General features: G+C 47.9%; 1 protein-coding gene across 4 annotated transcripts in view; it reads left to right on the top strand.

The window, feature by feature from the left end:
• Positions 1-9330, top strand: part of LOC147728083 (broad substrate specificity ATP-binding cassette transporter ABCG2-like) — a 756857-nt gene extending 747527 nt beyond the window's left edge. For all 4 annotated transcript variants that reach the window (XM_086961967.1, XM_086961966.1, XM_086961968.1 and 1 more), the window contains one exon: positions 8579-9330. In XM_086961967.1, coding sequence (XP_086818093.1) covers positions 8579-8726 — 148 coding nt within the window. In that variant the 3' untranslated portion in view covers positions 8727-9330. The remainder of the gene's footprint in view (positions 1-8578) is intronic.
• The last annotated feature ends 6045 nt before the right edge of the window (positions 9331-15375 follow it).

Here is a 15375-nt window from a genome sequence, read left to right as displayed (position 1 = left end):
TTTGTACATTTCTACTGTCATTGGTCCGTCCGTGTGCCTCGAAGGCACGAAAAAAAGGGCGGAACTGATGTCATCACGCCGGCGTTGGCCTATTATAGGTGTCGGTGACGTCAGCGGAGTCGCGTGCGATGCCGTGTCTCTATGACGTCCAAGTCCACGTCGGCGCGAGGCTACGAAAAGAATTTCCGAATGTTGCTGACGCAAGGGGATATTCACAAGGTGAGGAATCCACAGGCAGATATAGTATCTACCAGAAAAAGCGTTACCGAAGATAAGTAACTTGTTCTTTGCTTTTAAAACAGTGCCATGTTGCAGACATACATGCCCTAAGGGCATGTATGTCTGCAACATGTGCACCCATGCACAATTGAGGGGTGCAACAGGGTGTCAAAGTGACACCCTGCCATCCTTCTATGTTTCCCCCAATTACCGAATCGGTATTTACCGATTCGGTAATTGACATTCATTCCTATGGGCCTCCAGGCCCATAGGAAGGAATGGCAATTACCGAATCGGTAAATACCGATTCGGTAATTACCGAATCATACCGATTCGGTAATTAATTTGGTAAAATTACCTACATCCCGATTGCCAGTTCTTAAATACCGAATCAGTATGATTCGGTATTTAAGAATCAGTAATCTGGGATTACCTACATCTGGCCCTATATGTTTGAGATTGCATTGCAGGGGGGAACATGGGATTGCGAACTATAGGAGTGTTAGGGGAGGGGAATGTAGTCAGACCCCGAGAGACCGCTAATTTATCCCATATCTCTAGGACTGTTTTCCTGGGGGTGGCTATGTATGCACTACGGGGACGGGCCACGCAAGGGAGCCGAGCCAGGTCCCACAAGGGTCTGCAGGTGTACCGGAGATGGCAGGCCCTCTAGTACTCCAAAAGGTTAGGACATGCCAGTCCGCCCCGGTCTTGCAGTAGCATCAGAATCTTATTAGAGAAGCGCAGCCGGGATTTTCCCCATATAAAATTGGTAAAATCAAGTTGAAGAGACAAGATATCAGAGTGCTGAATTGGAGTGGGAAGGGATTGAAATTAATATAAAATCTTAGGAAGAAGCGACATTTTTATAGTGTTAATACGTCCTAACCATGCAAGGGAAGGCCTCGCCACCTACACAATTCTTCCCGAATGGCACCTCTATAGTTAGGCCAGTTAGCTGAGGTCCAGGATGAAAGCGAGGGAATCAAGTCTAATCCCAAATATCGTATCGACTTGTCAGACCTCTCTAATGGGATCAGGTCTTGAAAATCCTGGACCTCAGAGGCTGGAAGAGTAAGATTTAGGGCATGAGATTTGGCGAGATTAATCTGAAATCCCGACACATCCTCAAACAAACGCTGGAGCGTAGCTAACTGGAAGGGAAGTAGCGGGGGAGGAGAGGGAGAGGAGGAGGTTGTCTGCAAAGAGGGAGATTTTATGGTCATAGCCCCCCATAGGAATACCCTGAATTGTCTGGTCGCATCAGATGGCGATGGCGAGGGGTTCCACTACCAAGGCAAACAGTAAATGGGATAGCGGACAGCCCTGCCTGGTGCTGCGGTAGATCGGAATGGGAGCAGTGAGACGTCCGTTAAGGCAAATGCGAGTGGTGGATCGCGCATAGGGCGCCATCAATCTAGAAACCATGACGGGGCCCAACCCCACTTCCCGTAAGATCTCTTTAAGGAATTGCCAATCCACCCGATCAAAGGCTTTCCCAGCGTCAAGGGACACCAAGCAGGCAGGTATATTCCTATATCATGCTTTTTCCACAAGATGGGCTATCCGGCAAATGTTGTCTGCCCCCTGACGATGATGGATAAACCCTACCTGGTCAGTGTTCATGAGACCCGGAAGATGAAGCTCAAGACGATTCCCCAGGATTTTCTTAATAATCTTGGCATCAGTGTTTAAAAGGACAATGGGGCGGTAGGAGGACGGCAGGGAGTTGTCCTTTCCTGGTTTCGGGACAAGTACTATCTCCGCTTCAGACTTTGTCGGGGTAAGGCCCGAGATGTCCGTGAAACTATTGAAAAGATGCAGCATGTGATCGCGAAGCTGGGAATAAAAAACCTGGTAGAAGGATACTTGAAGACCGTCGGGCCCGGAGTCTTACCCATTGGAAGCTGTTTCTGGGCCTTCGCAATTTCTTTGTGTGTTTTTAGGGATCTACCATCAGTCTCACATGATGAGAGTCAATAGAAGCTAAACTCTGACAAGACGGAGGTACTCATCCTCGGACCCACCCCCTGAGCCTGGGACGACTCCTGGTGGCCGACCACACTGGGAACAGCACCGACACCCACCGACCATGCACGCAACCTAGGATTCATCCTCGACTCCTCCCTCTCCATGTCTAAACAGGTCAACGCCATCTCCTCCTCCTGCTACAACACCCTCCGGATGCTTCGCAGGATCTACAAGTGGATCCCGACCGAAACAAGAAGAACAGTGACACAGGCCCTCGTCAGCAGCAGACTGGACTACGGCAACGCCCTCTACGCAGGAATCCCAGCCAAACACCTACAATGACTACAACGCATCCAAAATGCCTCCGCCCGACTAATCGTCAACGTCCCCGGCCGCAGCCACATCACCCCCCACCTGAGAGCCCTACACTGGCTCCCTGTCGACAAGGGGATCACCTTCAAGCTCCTCACCCACGCACACAAAGCACTCCACAACGCGGGACCAGCCTACCTGAACAACAGACTCCGCTTCCACACCCCCACCCGCCAGCTCCGCTCTGCCAGACTCGCCGCTGTCCCCCGGATCCAACAAACGACCTCCGGTGGCAGATCCTTCTCCTACCTCACCGCCAAGACCTGGAACACCTTCCCTACCTACCTATAGCAGACCCAAGACCTACTCGCCTTCAGAAGACTCCTCAAGACCTGGATCTTCGAGCAGTAGCGGCACCCCCCTCCTCCCCGTAGCTCCTTGAGACCCTCACGGGTAGTTAGCGCGCTTTACAAGTACTCTGATTGATTGATAGAGTCCCAAGGACAAGAGTCAAAAACATCAGTGTCTGCCTCAAAAGTGCAGGGTGTATCTGCATAAAGTTCCCTATAAAAATGTGATAGTACCAAACATTTATCAGACTCCGAAATAGCCCATGTACCATCCGGACGTATAAGTTTGGCGACATGTGATCTCGTGGTTCGAGGTCGAAGGCGTCACACTAAGCATGCCCCAACCTTGTCCCCAGTGTAGAATTTCTGTTTAAGGGCAATCAGGAGTCTCTTCGCTTTATTAGTGCGTTGTAAACGCAGTTGACTTCATAGCTCAGCGAGTAGCAGTGTATTGCGGAGAGATGGTCTTAAGTGATCTTTTCATTCGAAGGCTTTAATGTCCATGGAAAGAGAGGTCTCCAGTAATCGGGAATCACAGGTTCTAGCTATAGATATAGATGAAATAACACCACAGTTGGTGGCCTTAAAAGCATCCCACTAGATGGCCTCGGAGGCGTCAGTAAGGTCGATTGCGACACAGAAGGCCTCAATCTTCCTTCGAACATCCGCCACACCAACAGCTTCCCGGAGGACCTGAGGAGGCAATTTCCATCTAGGTAGGGACTCTCCGAGGGTCAGGGTTTGTAAAGATATCGAGACATGCGCATGATCAGAGAAGGAGCTATCAGATATCTCCGCGCCGACTAGTGAATGGAATAGAGGGAGAGAGAGAAAGTAATAATCAATACGAGAATATGACCGGTGCGCGTGAGACAAAAAAGAGTAGTCCTTGGAGCCAGGGTGCAAATGTCTCCATGCGTCAATTAAACCTAAGTTCGTAATAGTGTATTTTAGCGTGGCAGACATAGCCCCATCGCTTTGATACGCTTGTGCCGTGCGATCCCATTTTGGGTTCCATATCAAATTAAAGTCCCCCCAAGTATAATCGGCATTGTGCAAGAGATCGCCACGGTGTAGGCGTAGAAATGCATCCTAATTTTGATTGGGGGCATATAGGTTTACGAGGGTCAGAGACAGCCAACCCCAGGGCATTTGGACTTTTAAAACCTCCCGCCTTTATCTATTGTAGCTTTAGTAGACGTTACCTACCAGCCAGCTTTAAAGAAGATGCCCAATCCCACCCCCCCCCCCCTCCCCGGTTTTAGAGGAGGAGCAAGCCCATTATTGAGTAGGATATTTGGGGTGGGACATAGGGCGAGTGTCAGAGGAAAGGAAATGAGTCTCTTGCAGGAAGAGGACATCAGGGTCTTGTTGGACTAGATATCACCAGATTGTATGTCTCTTATTGGGGGAGTTGAGCCCCTTAACATTTAGTGAAAGAAACTTAATAGGGTTGGTCATACTAAGTCCAAAAAGGTGGTTCGCCTGCAACAGCCCTTACATCAACACTATGGGTGTATAAACTCCCCTCCCTGAGCCCCATAACAAAGCTATGTGGCTGGAATCCCATCACAAGCTATTGAATGGGCAGAGTACCTCCCTGCAATCCCCCAAGAACCAAGGTTGAATTCCCCCAGACCCCATCTCTCCAGCAACAGCGGATACAGGAGAGGGGAGCAAAGGAATAGGGTAGAAAGAAAGGCAAAAAACACACCAACAAATGGCCAACTGGGCCATGCAATGTAAGAGTCTACCAGGAACAGCCCAACGTCCATAAGAAGGGCCATTCAGGAGAAGTCACTCTCTAGAGGGACTCTGAAGAAGGGTGGGTGGCCGTTGCAAGGAAGTTTGTGGGTCCCCTCTTCCATCGGCCTGTGGCAAGACAAAATAAACGAAAGAGTCACCCTCCACCAGGTCATCTCCAAGGGGGTCCACGCCAAGACTAATGATAGTAGTGTCCAAAGGCTCACCCCCATAGGGAGTGAGTTCCGGGGGTTAAATGTGCGCTCTTGCAATGGATCAGCCCTCGTCGGGGCACAAGTGAAGCTGGGGCAGTTGTATCCAAAGTTTACGTCAAATGCTCACATTTGAACACAAAGATAAGCTGCGAAAAGCGTACAAGATTGGATGCTCCCAAGACGTTTTAGTCCTTATGGTCTGGTGATCGAAATCGCAGAGAAGAATCACTCAGGGAGTGAATGTGACTGATGATTCCCTGTTTGGACTGTCAAGATTCCTGCTCCTGCAGACATCGCTTGTACTTAAGCAGCATAACAGTAGACCATTCCGGACGCAGGGGTACACCCGGGCGCCCCCGAGGAGACGGTAGATCATCCTCCTCAGATTCCAGCGGTAGCTGTAAGAGCAGTTTTGCTTCTCTCAGTGAACGAAGAGTGCCTCGCTTACCCTCCCAGGTAAACGTCAGGGCGAATGCGTGGCCCCACTGGTATTTGATATTGAGATCTCTGAGCTTGTCCGTGACCGATTTGTAGTTTTTCCTCCTTCGGAGCATAGCCGGCGCTAAGTCTTGAAAGATCTGGAGTGAAAGACCATTGTACGAAAGAGCCTTGACTCTGAACCTTTTTCAGAATCGCTTCTTTGTTGGTAAAGAAGTGAACCCGTGTAAGTATGTCTGGGATGAAGTTGGGCTGATTGCGAGGGCCTGAGACACGATGGGCTCTATCAAGCATAGGGAGAGAGGCTTCTTCATTTTCTCTAATGGCCTGCAGGAGATCTGCAGTGTAAGCCATGATGTCCTTTCCTTCCGCTCCCAAGGGGACTCCCTTGATTCGCAGGTTGTTTCGCCTACAGCGGTTTTCGAGATCCTCCTGCTTCAGCTGTAGAGCTATGTTTTGATCCTCCAATTTCGCCATTTTTCCCCATAGACTTTCGTGGTCTTCTGATCTAGCGTCCATGGTGCGCTCAAGGTCATCTATCCTTCCACCGATCTCCGTGACCCCCATCGAATGTCCTGCAACCCAGCTTTGAAATCTTGCTTAAGGGATCCAATTTCCTCTTTAATTTCTTGGAGAAATGACACCATGAAAGCCAGAGTAATTGGCACTTCCGAGCTGGCCTTTTCTAATGCAGTAAGTAAAAGAACAGGGGCTTCCTGTATCTGTGCATTGGTTTTGGACCATAGGGACGTTACCGGGTTGTCTCTGGATGAAGCAGAATCGGATTCTTTGTTGGCTTTATTTTTAGGAGGCATGGCGAAATAGAAAACTGTGTCAGCGCCCCAGGCAGTTAAGATGGGTCGTCCCCCAGGTTTTGAAGAGGTGTCGGTGAGTAGCACAACAGGGTCTATTATATCTCTAAGTACAAAGTTCGACCCCAACAGCAGGCCAGGAGAACGGCAGGGGAGTTTGGATGCGACCACCAACCCAGCAGTTCCCAGCCAGGCCTCGCTTAAGGGGAGTTATCCTATCCCCGGCAAGACTATCCACTCTGTGATGCCTCAGGACAGTTCAGCAGCAGTCATCCAGTCCCCCTGGAGCACTGCCTCAATACCAGTTTGCGCCGCTATCCCCTGTACTTGCAGCTTGCTCAGTGGGTCTGTTAGAACCAGGTGGGGTCGGTTAGAGGGCCAACATTCACATTGCTCTCAAACAGAGCTCTGGACAAGATCTATTGGGGACCAAACTCAAAATGTAGCACTCCGCAAATGGGCTCAGCAACGGCAGGTCATTCAGAGCTCCCCCCCACCACCACTAGCTCTCACAGCGAGTCTCAGGATCGAAAAGGGTAGTGGGAGACCCCCCTGTCCACAGAACTCTTACCGATCTACTTCCCAGTCCAGCAGGGCCCCCAGCTCCAGCCAGGGCGCGAGAACGGAGCACAGCACCCAAGCAGCGGGGAGGGAGGCCGGCTCAAATCCAAACCCTACGAGGAGCGGCTCCAGAGGAGAGAGAGACAGTGACATAGGTGGTGATGGTTTGTTGCAGGGAGCCGATCCATCCATGTCTCTCCTCCCCAGTAAAGGCAGCACAAGGCGCAGGCGTTTGTCAGCTCCCCCTGCACCAGAACTCCGAGGGTGTGTAGTCTACCCCGCCGCAAGGGTGCCACAGATTCAGCATGCAGCGATACGGTGGAGTATTAGTCACAGACTTCGGGAGAGTCAGGTCCCCTCCAGTATGCAGGACCTATCCCGTGGGCCTCACCGTCTCAGCTGCCACAACCGCCATTCCTACGGCTGCGCCCATGAATCACACCGCAGCAGTGCTTCTGCTGAAAGATGGCAGCAGCAGGTCATGTCGCAGGTAGATCACGGAGGACAAGGCCCCCGATTACAGTGGGGCCGCTCCTTCAGTCCCAAAAGCACCCCCAGAGAAGGCACACATCATAGCTCACTGCGCTAGTGCCCCGGGGGACTGCAGCTCCCCTCTCTGCCTCAGCGTGACCAGCCCAGGGTGTAGTATTACCACAGCAGATCGAGTCCAGCACACAGGTTCCTCCGCTGCACTGCCCAGGCAGCCGCGACCTCCGGGCCAAGAGCCGCTGCCCGACGAAATCGCCACAGCGGCGCCCTCTTCCCAAGATGGCGGTGGACAGGTTCGCCGGAGAGGGATTGTGCGATTCGGAGCCCCCGAGCACATCGGGGCGTCTTCTCCAGGGCCTGGAGTGCCTATGCCCTCTCCTCCGCCAAGCGAGTTATCCAGCGCCAGTCATCGGACACGGTGGCTGGATTAACAGCTTTAACAGGACGCGGTGGAGCGGAGACCCAGCTTTACACATCTCACTCCATTCGCGTCTTGGCCACGACCCTTGTGTATTTTTTTTATGTAATTTTTTTAAATCACTTTTGCTTTATTGTTTTATTTTTAGTTTTGGCCAGGGTATGGTTGGTTCCCCAGGACTGCTAAAAGGCTGCTTGTGTTACTTCATATGCTCGCATCACGTTTATAATTCTTTATGTTTGCTGTAAACAAAATGTTGTTTACTTTTTATTTATTTGTTTATTTTTTTGCCAAAGGCTCGGCTGCTCCTCCAGTACTGCTATCAGGTCATTTATATCTCTTAATAAGTGCTCATCACTTGCTTAACTCATTACTTTTTTCCTAAAAAGGAAATGCGAATTAAATTCCTATGAGTGTGAATGGGTCTGCATACATGGCCGACTATTTTCTATGGTTTATATTTTTATAAAAATCATATTGTCCCATGGATGGATTTTCGAAATTTTTATTACAAAAAGCCATTCAAAAGGGTCGCCACACGCACAACCAACTATCTTCAACTGGGTTTTGGAAGAAACGTTTACAAAAAAAAAATTGTTAACAAAACAAGCATTGGCAAAGTCAAACATAGTCGACTGCCAACACCAGACCTATTGGCTCTGCCAAAGTTTCTTGGCTTTGGCCAAGCTATACATGAATAGTATTAAGAGTGTATTAAATGGAAAAATCCCCTAACCCTATTCATATAAGTGAAAAAAATAACAGCACGTCATTTGTCAGCACGTAGCACGTCATTTCAGTCAGCACTGTTTAAACATGCCAATGTGCTGCTTGTTTGCAAATAATTGACGTCTGCTAGTTTCTACAGCTTAATAAGCACTTAACAGCACTGCATTTAACATGCAGTGATTTGTTTTCTTAACCCTCTGCTAGATCCGTATGTTAAATGCGATTTAAATGTGATAACGTACACCAGTGTGCCATATTTAAACAGTGCGCCACGAAGCGGGAACGGGTTGTTAACGCGCTTGTTTCTCTGTTGACTTCCAGATGCACCGGAGAAGATTACTTAAATCAGCAGGGCATTGACTACAGCTCCTGGGGTCTGTGGCAGAACCACCTGGCCTTGGCATGCATGACACTGATATTTCTCACAATTGCATATCTGAAGCTGCTCTTCATGAAGAAGTTAACTTAAGGCCAAGCACCGGACATGTTGTATTGCAGCCTTTTGAAAGGGCTGAGCGTGTTTCTCAATGTAGGCTGTATGCCAAGTGTGTTAGAAGTTTCTGCCTTACACCCAATTTCCATTTTGTTGCCTCATTATGTTAATTGCCAAATCTGTGAAGATTAACAGAAAGAGTGAGTACACTCTTGATTTAAGAGTTTAAATCTCAGGGCAAATTGCTATATGTGACTATGCAGCCTTATGTATATAAATAAATGCCTTAATCATTTTTTGTAATTAAACCTCTCCTTGCACTTGACACCCTGTATCAGTAGTTTGGAATAACATGTGTTTTATAATGTTAAAGGCTAACAAAGCGCACCTCAAACCCCCTTGCTGACCATTAAGATGGTGCTTTTCACTAACCAAGAACTTTGTGAAAATTGACTAATTTGAGATCTATTTTGTACTCGACCAGGATACTGGGAACGAAATAAAAAAGGATAGCGTCCGTGAGCTGTAGATACTGAATGAAGTAATATTTAATTTATATACAGTTTTTTGTAACATTATCATTTCGGATGTATGAGCTGTACAAAAGTTTAAGTTGAATATTAAAAAAGTACATTCCTGATTTGTGTCCTAAGTGTGTCTACATTTGGCGGATATTTGCCATGAGCCCTAAAGATCATGCATACATTTGCTCTGTTTGCCAGAATGTTGTGTTTCATTTGCATTTTGCTATGATTTACAGGTGGGTTATTAGGAACAAATGTGGCGCCACAGCATTCATGTTTTGAGTTTTTAGCCTGGGTATCAAGTTTTCATATTCTGGATTGACGTGTAATATTGCCCTATAGGGCTGTCGGGTAAGCTGTCATAGAAAATCTATTTGGGGTGGAGGAGAAGGCCCGATGTATGCTTACATGATTGTCTTGCCTCACCCTCTTCTTGCCCTGCCCCAGTCAGACAGGTGACTCTTTTGCTACACACTAGAGCTTTCATCCAGCGCTAACTGGAACCTCTGCTTTTTTCTGTGTTAGGTTTCAGAAAATGATTCTAGGAACCCTAAAAAAGTTGTGTTATTTCCACCAGCACTTTCCCTTTCATTGTCACTCCACTGTTATGTCAGTATTGTGCCTGACCATCGGTCACGTTTTCCTTCCCCCTTCCCAGACAAGGTTTTTAGGCTCAAAGGTGGACCTTCAGAATGATTTCTTGATTTAGCCCCTGGAAGCCCCGAGGGCCATTTCTAGGCCATTTCTGTAGGTTGTAGGGTATTGCAGCTTTTTCGTCTAGCTGCCTTGATTCTGTATTTGGCTATCGAGAGTTTGCAGGGCAGTGGGTCATTAAAGGAGTCATCCAGTGAAAAGAAAAAAGCAGTTCTCTTTCCCCAGTCCTACATCACTAATAATCACACAAAAAAGCATTCTAGAATGTTCCTTTGTTTGAATATGTCTGCTGTAATTTTGAGACACATCGTGACACCAATTACCCCTTTGATCTTCCCCTAAATCTGAGTTCACTGGAGACGATAAAGTAGGCAGTCTCCCTCCACAGTCACTGAAGATCAGGAGATTTTTTCCAGTTGTGAGCCTGATATCTAAGGGTGCATGAGGCTTCCTGAAGGGGTGTCTAAGAACCAAGTGGGGATGCCTGAAAGCTGAATGACGCTCTGTGAATGTCAGCTTATTTTGTCTGGTGGAGAGCATTGTGAGCCGGTTGATTGTGTGACGAGTCTTTTGAGGATCTGCTGTGGATCTTTGAGGGCAGACTGAGGGTTTCTAAGGGCTGGCTGGGGGAGTATAAGGAGTAGCTGGATCCATCCCATCTGAAGACATGGAGAGTGTCTCGAATGGATCCTGGAGGTATCTGATTGCATCCCATGGTCATTTGATGGCCGAGGGGAGTTTTTAAGGACCAGCAGAGACTGAGTGCAGTTTGATGGCCTTTGAGAGCAAGCTTACGATTCTGAGTGGTAGATGGAGTGTGTGAAATGTTCACCAAGGGTCTTTGAGAGCAGGTCTGGATTGTTTATTTTCATCTGATGGTTTCTGAAGTCAAGCTGAGGGACAGCTGGGTGTTTGTAAGGGAAAATGGACGGGCCAAAAAGGCAGACTAGTGGCTTATTTGTGGTCTCCGAGGGTCGCTCATGTCTTTTTGAGAGTGAGGGTAGGGATGTCTGGAGTGAGAATGAACGTGCCCCCGGGCTGGCTGAGAATCTCTGAGGCCCTGTTGAAGATTTCTCAAGGCAGACTGAGTGTCCCTGTACATCATCTGGTAGGACCTTATGACGACCATATATGCCTGTTGGGGTGTCTTAAGGTGTTACTGGCTCCGGTATCTAATGACCAGCTGCACTTTTCTGACTGTTGTAGGAGCCTTAAAGTCTCTGCTGGTATACTAGGGATCTCTAAGGACCAGTTCCAGGAGTTTGAGGGTGCACTGCGAGTGTCTGAAAGCAGACCACATTTTCTAGAACCTTTCTGATGGCCTCTGTGTGCCTGCTAGAAAGCCTGAAGTTGTGCCAGGAATCTACGATGACTGGGTATGGAAGGGCCAGGTGATGGATGTCTTGATAGAAAAGCTCTGCAGCCCTGCCAAGTGCCATTTATCAGGCGTTCGACTAACGCATTTCAATATGGTTCTCCTCATCTCTGCACTGAAATGCATTGTCATGCATATGATGCATGCCAAATTATGTGTCTGCTAAAATGCTGCCTAAAACTGAGTAGTGTGGCAGCTATCAGCGCGTCACCCATGACCTGCGCGCGCTGCTGGTGCAGGCTTTGTGCGCTCACAGTTGAGCTATGGGCCACTGGCAGGCAGCTCACTGCTCTGCTACAATGTATCTTGAGTCCCACAGCGTCACTGCTAGATACTCCGGTTGTAATAAATCTGGACGCATGCAATTACAACGCATGCTTTTACAACGCAGTCTTTACATCGCAGCTACCATTACATTGCATGTTTTTACAACGCATGCCATTACAATGCATTTTTAAAAACTACCATTACAACATATTCTATTACAACGCATACCATTACAACGCATAATACTTTTAGGGCAAAAGTAGAGTAAGTGTTGGATAGTGTAAGGGTAAATATAACTATTCCCAGTCCAGTGTGTGCTATAGTAGGGAAATTGTTGGATAGTGTAGGGGTAAAAATGACTATTCTCATGTACCCCAAAACCCATACCCATCCTAATACTAAAAAATCTCTGTTACCTACCTTATAATGCGTTTTATGTAATGGCATGTGTTGTAGTGACGTGCTTTGTTATGGCATGCAGTGTAATGGCATGTGATGTAAAGGCAGTTGCGTTGTAAAGGTGGGTCAATGTAATGACTGTGTTGTAATGGATGTTTCCCCACGTCCTGCTGCCAGCGAGGAGCTTGTGAGCGGCTGGGTTTGCAGGTGCACCACCCGGGCCACAATCATGGCGCTGGTTAAGCAGCGCTGCAGCTGCTCGCATCAGCCCCGCCGCCCGCACTGTGGCTCAGGCATATGGCCGCCGCCCGTGTTGAATCCAATTTAAATTGCCGAGCCCCGGGCTATCAGGACAGACTCTGTCACACTGAACAGGCAGACAACTGACTCCGGACAGCTGGCATCTTGGAGTGGACTGAGGAGGCGGGTGGCAAACCAAAATGATTTTCGCCCGCGGGGGTCAGTGGCTCGCAGCGTGAGGAGCCTAGCTGCTGCCTTGAATGTACCCTGGTAGCTGAAAATGAAATTAAATGGACATGGTAAGTAACAAGTGCACACCTTATTAGTAAAATGTTTGCAGGCTACAAGAAACCGAGAGCTGATTTTGTGAACTGGAGCTGATTTTGTCTACTGGAGTATTTGGTTGTTGAAGGCAAGGAGAAAGGCAAACTCTTTCAGGACATGTTGCAGGTGCTCAAATTCTCGGACCAAAAAGAAAAAAAAATGACTGAGCCTTTTACAACAGAAGAGACACAAATTGCCGTAATTATTTGAAGTACCATTGCCCAGATAGGTTTGTGAGAATTCTATAAAATGTTTATGACCTAAATAGCACCAAAATTTTCACAGGTGTTTCAAAACATGCCAATAAGAGGACAGCGACTCAATCCATGTAAGATCCTGATATTACAGACCTGCATAATCCAGGCAGAGATCTCCTATGAAACGATTATCATACCGATAAATACCATTATTGTACTTTGACATCAAAATATATGTGAAAATCCTGGCTGATAGACTTGCATTGCGCCTTATGGAAATAATACACACTGACCAATGGAGCTACACCGGGGACAAACATTCGGTAATATTAGGAGGGCATTTCGGGTTGCCTACACAGTCACGCTGCCTGCTGCAAAGTGTTAAACAAGTAAGTACCAGCCATCTTGAGTGCATGTCCTACGTGTTAATGGGCCACCAGCGTGATTAGGCGGCTGCTTTTCAGAGTGGGGGCTCACTAAGGAGGCATGCAAGACCTGAATTTATGATGTAACTCACTGTTCATGGATGATGTTTGTGTTGGGGCCTTTTAGGTTACAAGGGCACTAGGTGACTGCCTCAATTTCTGGTGCTTTGTAGCAGTTTTAAGATCTTCTTGGAGTTTCTTGTTGCTCAAATGGGTGTAATTTCAGATATTTATATGTTTCCCTCGTCTTCATTGCTCGATTTTGCTTGCAAGAAAGAGTCACTCATAGTTGTTGAAATGTCACACATAGTTACACTGAAATTATAAAAATGTCACACCTAGCGATCCAAAACGTTGGCAGCTATGGTTCTGGGCCATGTAGGATCAGAGGTCAAGACTTGGAGCGCTATCTGCGAGTGACGAGGGCCATTTGGAGGTTTCTGAATATCTTTGATGACAAACTGAGGGTGACTGAGAACTAACTGTGGGAGACTGAAGGGTAGCCTACAAAGGTAGACTGAAAGTTCAATAATTTGGTGAATGGCTAATGACTCTAATGCATCATCCAAGTGATCCTGCTTTTCTCTCTCATCCCTTCTTCTGAATGTCTAGTGGTGCAAGCCTCCACAAGCAAGTCTAACCCCAACTCCTTTTCGACCACTCTTCCCCCAACAGGGACCTAAGGGGGTGGGAACATTTGGAAAACAAGTATTTTTCCTCTCCCAGTCCGGCACTTTGATCAGTTAAAACCAGCTGCTTGTTGGGACTCATGCAACAAATCCTCCCTGGTGTGCCCGAAGATCTCCAGCCTGTTCTTGCTCAGGTGGTTCCAAATGGTTGTGATGCGGGCAAGTTAGTAATTTGCTATGGGCTGGGCACCACCGATTCCATTGGACGGGCCCTCTGTACCAGTGTTACTCTTTGCTGCCATGTGTGTTCTCAGGTGATGTTCAGTTCTCCCTGTTGGACATGTCCTTCGATGGAACTCACCTGTTTGGGGAAAAGGCTGATTCCACACTAGAGTGTTTTAAAGAGAGCAATGCTCCTGTACGTGCTCTCTGGGCCTGTCTGCCCCACCTCACCAACTGCAACAGTTCCACCTCTCTTTTTGTAGATTCACGTCAGCCTGAAGTCTCCACAAGGAATCCAGCAGTTTTGCGAACGAGGATGTGGTGCTGCCACCCCTGTGACCAAGTCCATTGGGCCGCTCAGTTTACCTCTCCCCCTGCGGCTCACCTGCCAAATATCTTTAGCGTGCACTTACAGGAGCACACCCATCACTTGGGTGGCAGAACCCACCTATTCTTCCTGAATTGGCAGGCAATGACATAGGACAGGTGAGTCCTACATATTATTCACAGAGGATGCACCTTATCCGTCTTCTCTTCTCCTCTGCTATTCCACCATTCTCCCAGATACTGACAGAGGACCATCTCTCCATTTTATGGCAGGAAGTGTAAGCCTTTTTGCCCAGAGGGGCTGTTAAGAGGTTGCCAGTGTGAGAAGTTGGCCTGATATATAATGTTCACTATTCTAGTGAGCACTTTGTATCAGTCCAAACAACCCTTATGGTGCTTGGTTGTAAGTCAACCTTATAGACCAGCTATCCTAGTAGCATGGATACGAGCAGTCTTCGGGCTAAACTCTAGAGGGCGTGTTAAGCCAGCTGTTATACCATCACATATACCCCTTGAACACCAAGTGAAAGGACACCACACAAGTGTTATGAAAATAAACAGTGTATTTATTTAGATCACAACAGCCCTGTACTCTTTATGAGGACAGGGTACTAAGCACACAACAAAACTCTTATGAAAATACTTTAAGTTGCACAATTTACACAAATGCCCGAGGGGCACGAAAAACCATATACTCTGAAAGTGGAATGCGAAATTACTAGCAGGTAAGTACTGAACTAATAGGCTTTGGAATCGCTAGGACTACGTTACTGAACCTTCAGCTTACTAGTAGGAGGCCTAGGGGACTCGGGTGCAGAGTGTGCACTCTCACGCGGGATGCGGGACAAAGTCTATGGGAGCTAGTAAAGGCAAAGTTAGTGTTCTCGGGCGAACCCGACTAGGTAGATCGAAAACGAAAGTGGATCTGGACCCTTGGATAGTGAGGCTATGCTGGGGCACCGTAATGCCGAAGTTACCTAGCCCAGGGGCTGCAGCTGCATAGGTCTGAAAAGACGTCGGGAATCCTCGTTGACGAACCAGGAGCCTGAAGAAAGAAGTTGCTGGCAGGCGAACAGTGAAGATTGTTCGAGTGATCCAAGCC

Source organism: Lissotriton vulgaris, chromosome 3_1, assembly GCF_964263255.1.
Source record: "Lissotriton vulgaris chromosome 3_1, aLisVul1.2, whole genome shotgun sequence".
Taxonomy (NCBI): domain Eukaryota; kingdom Metazoa; phylum Chordata; class Amphibia; order Caudata; family Salamandridae; genus Lissotriton; species Lissotriton vulgaris.
The sequence above is the reverse complement of the archived record's forward strand: the minus strand, read 5'-3'. Positions and strand labels throughout refer to the sequence as shown.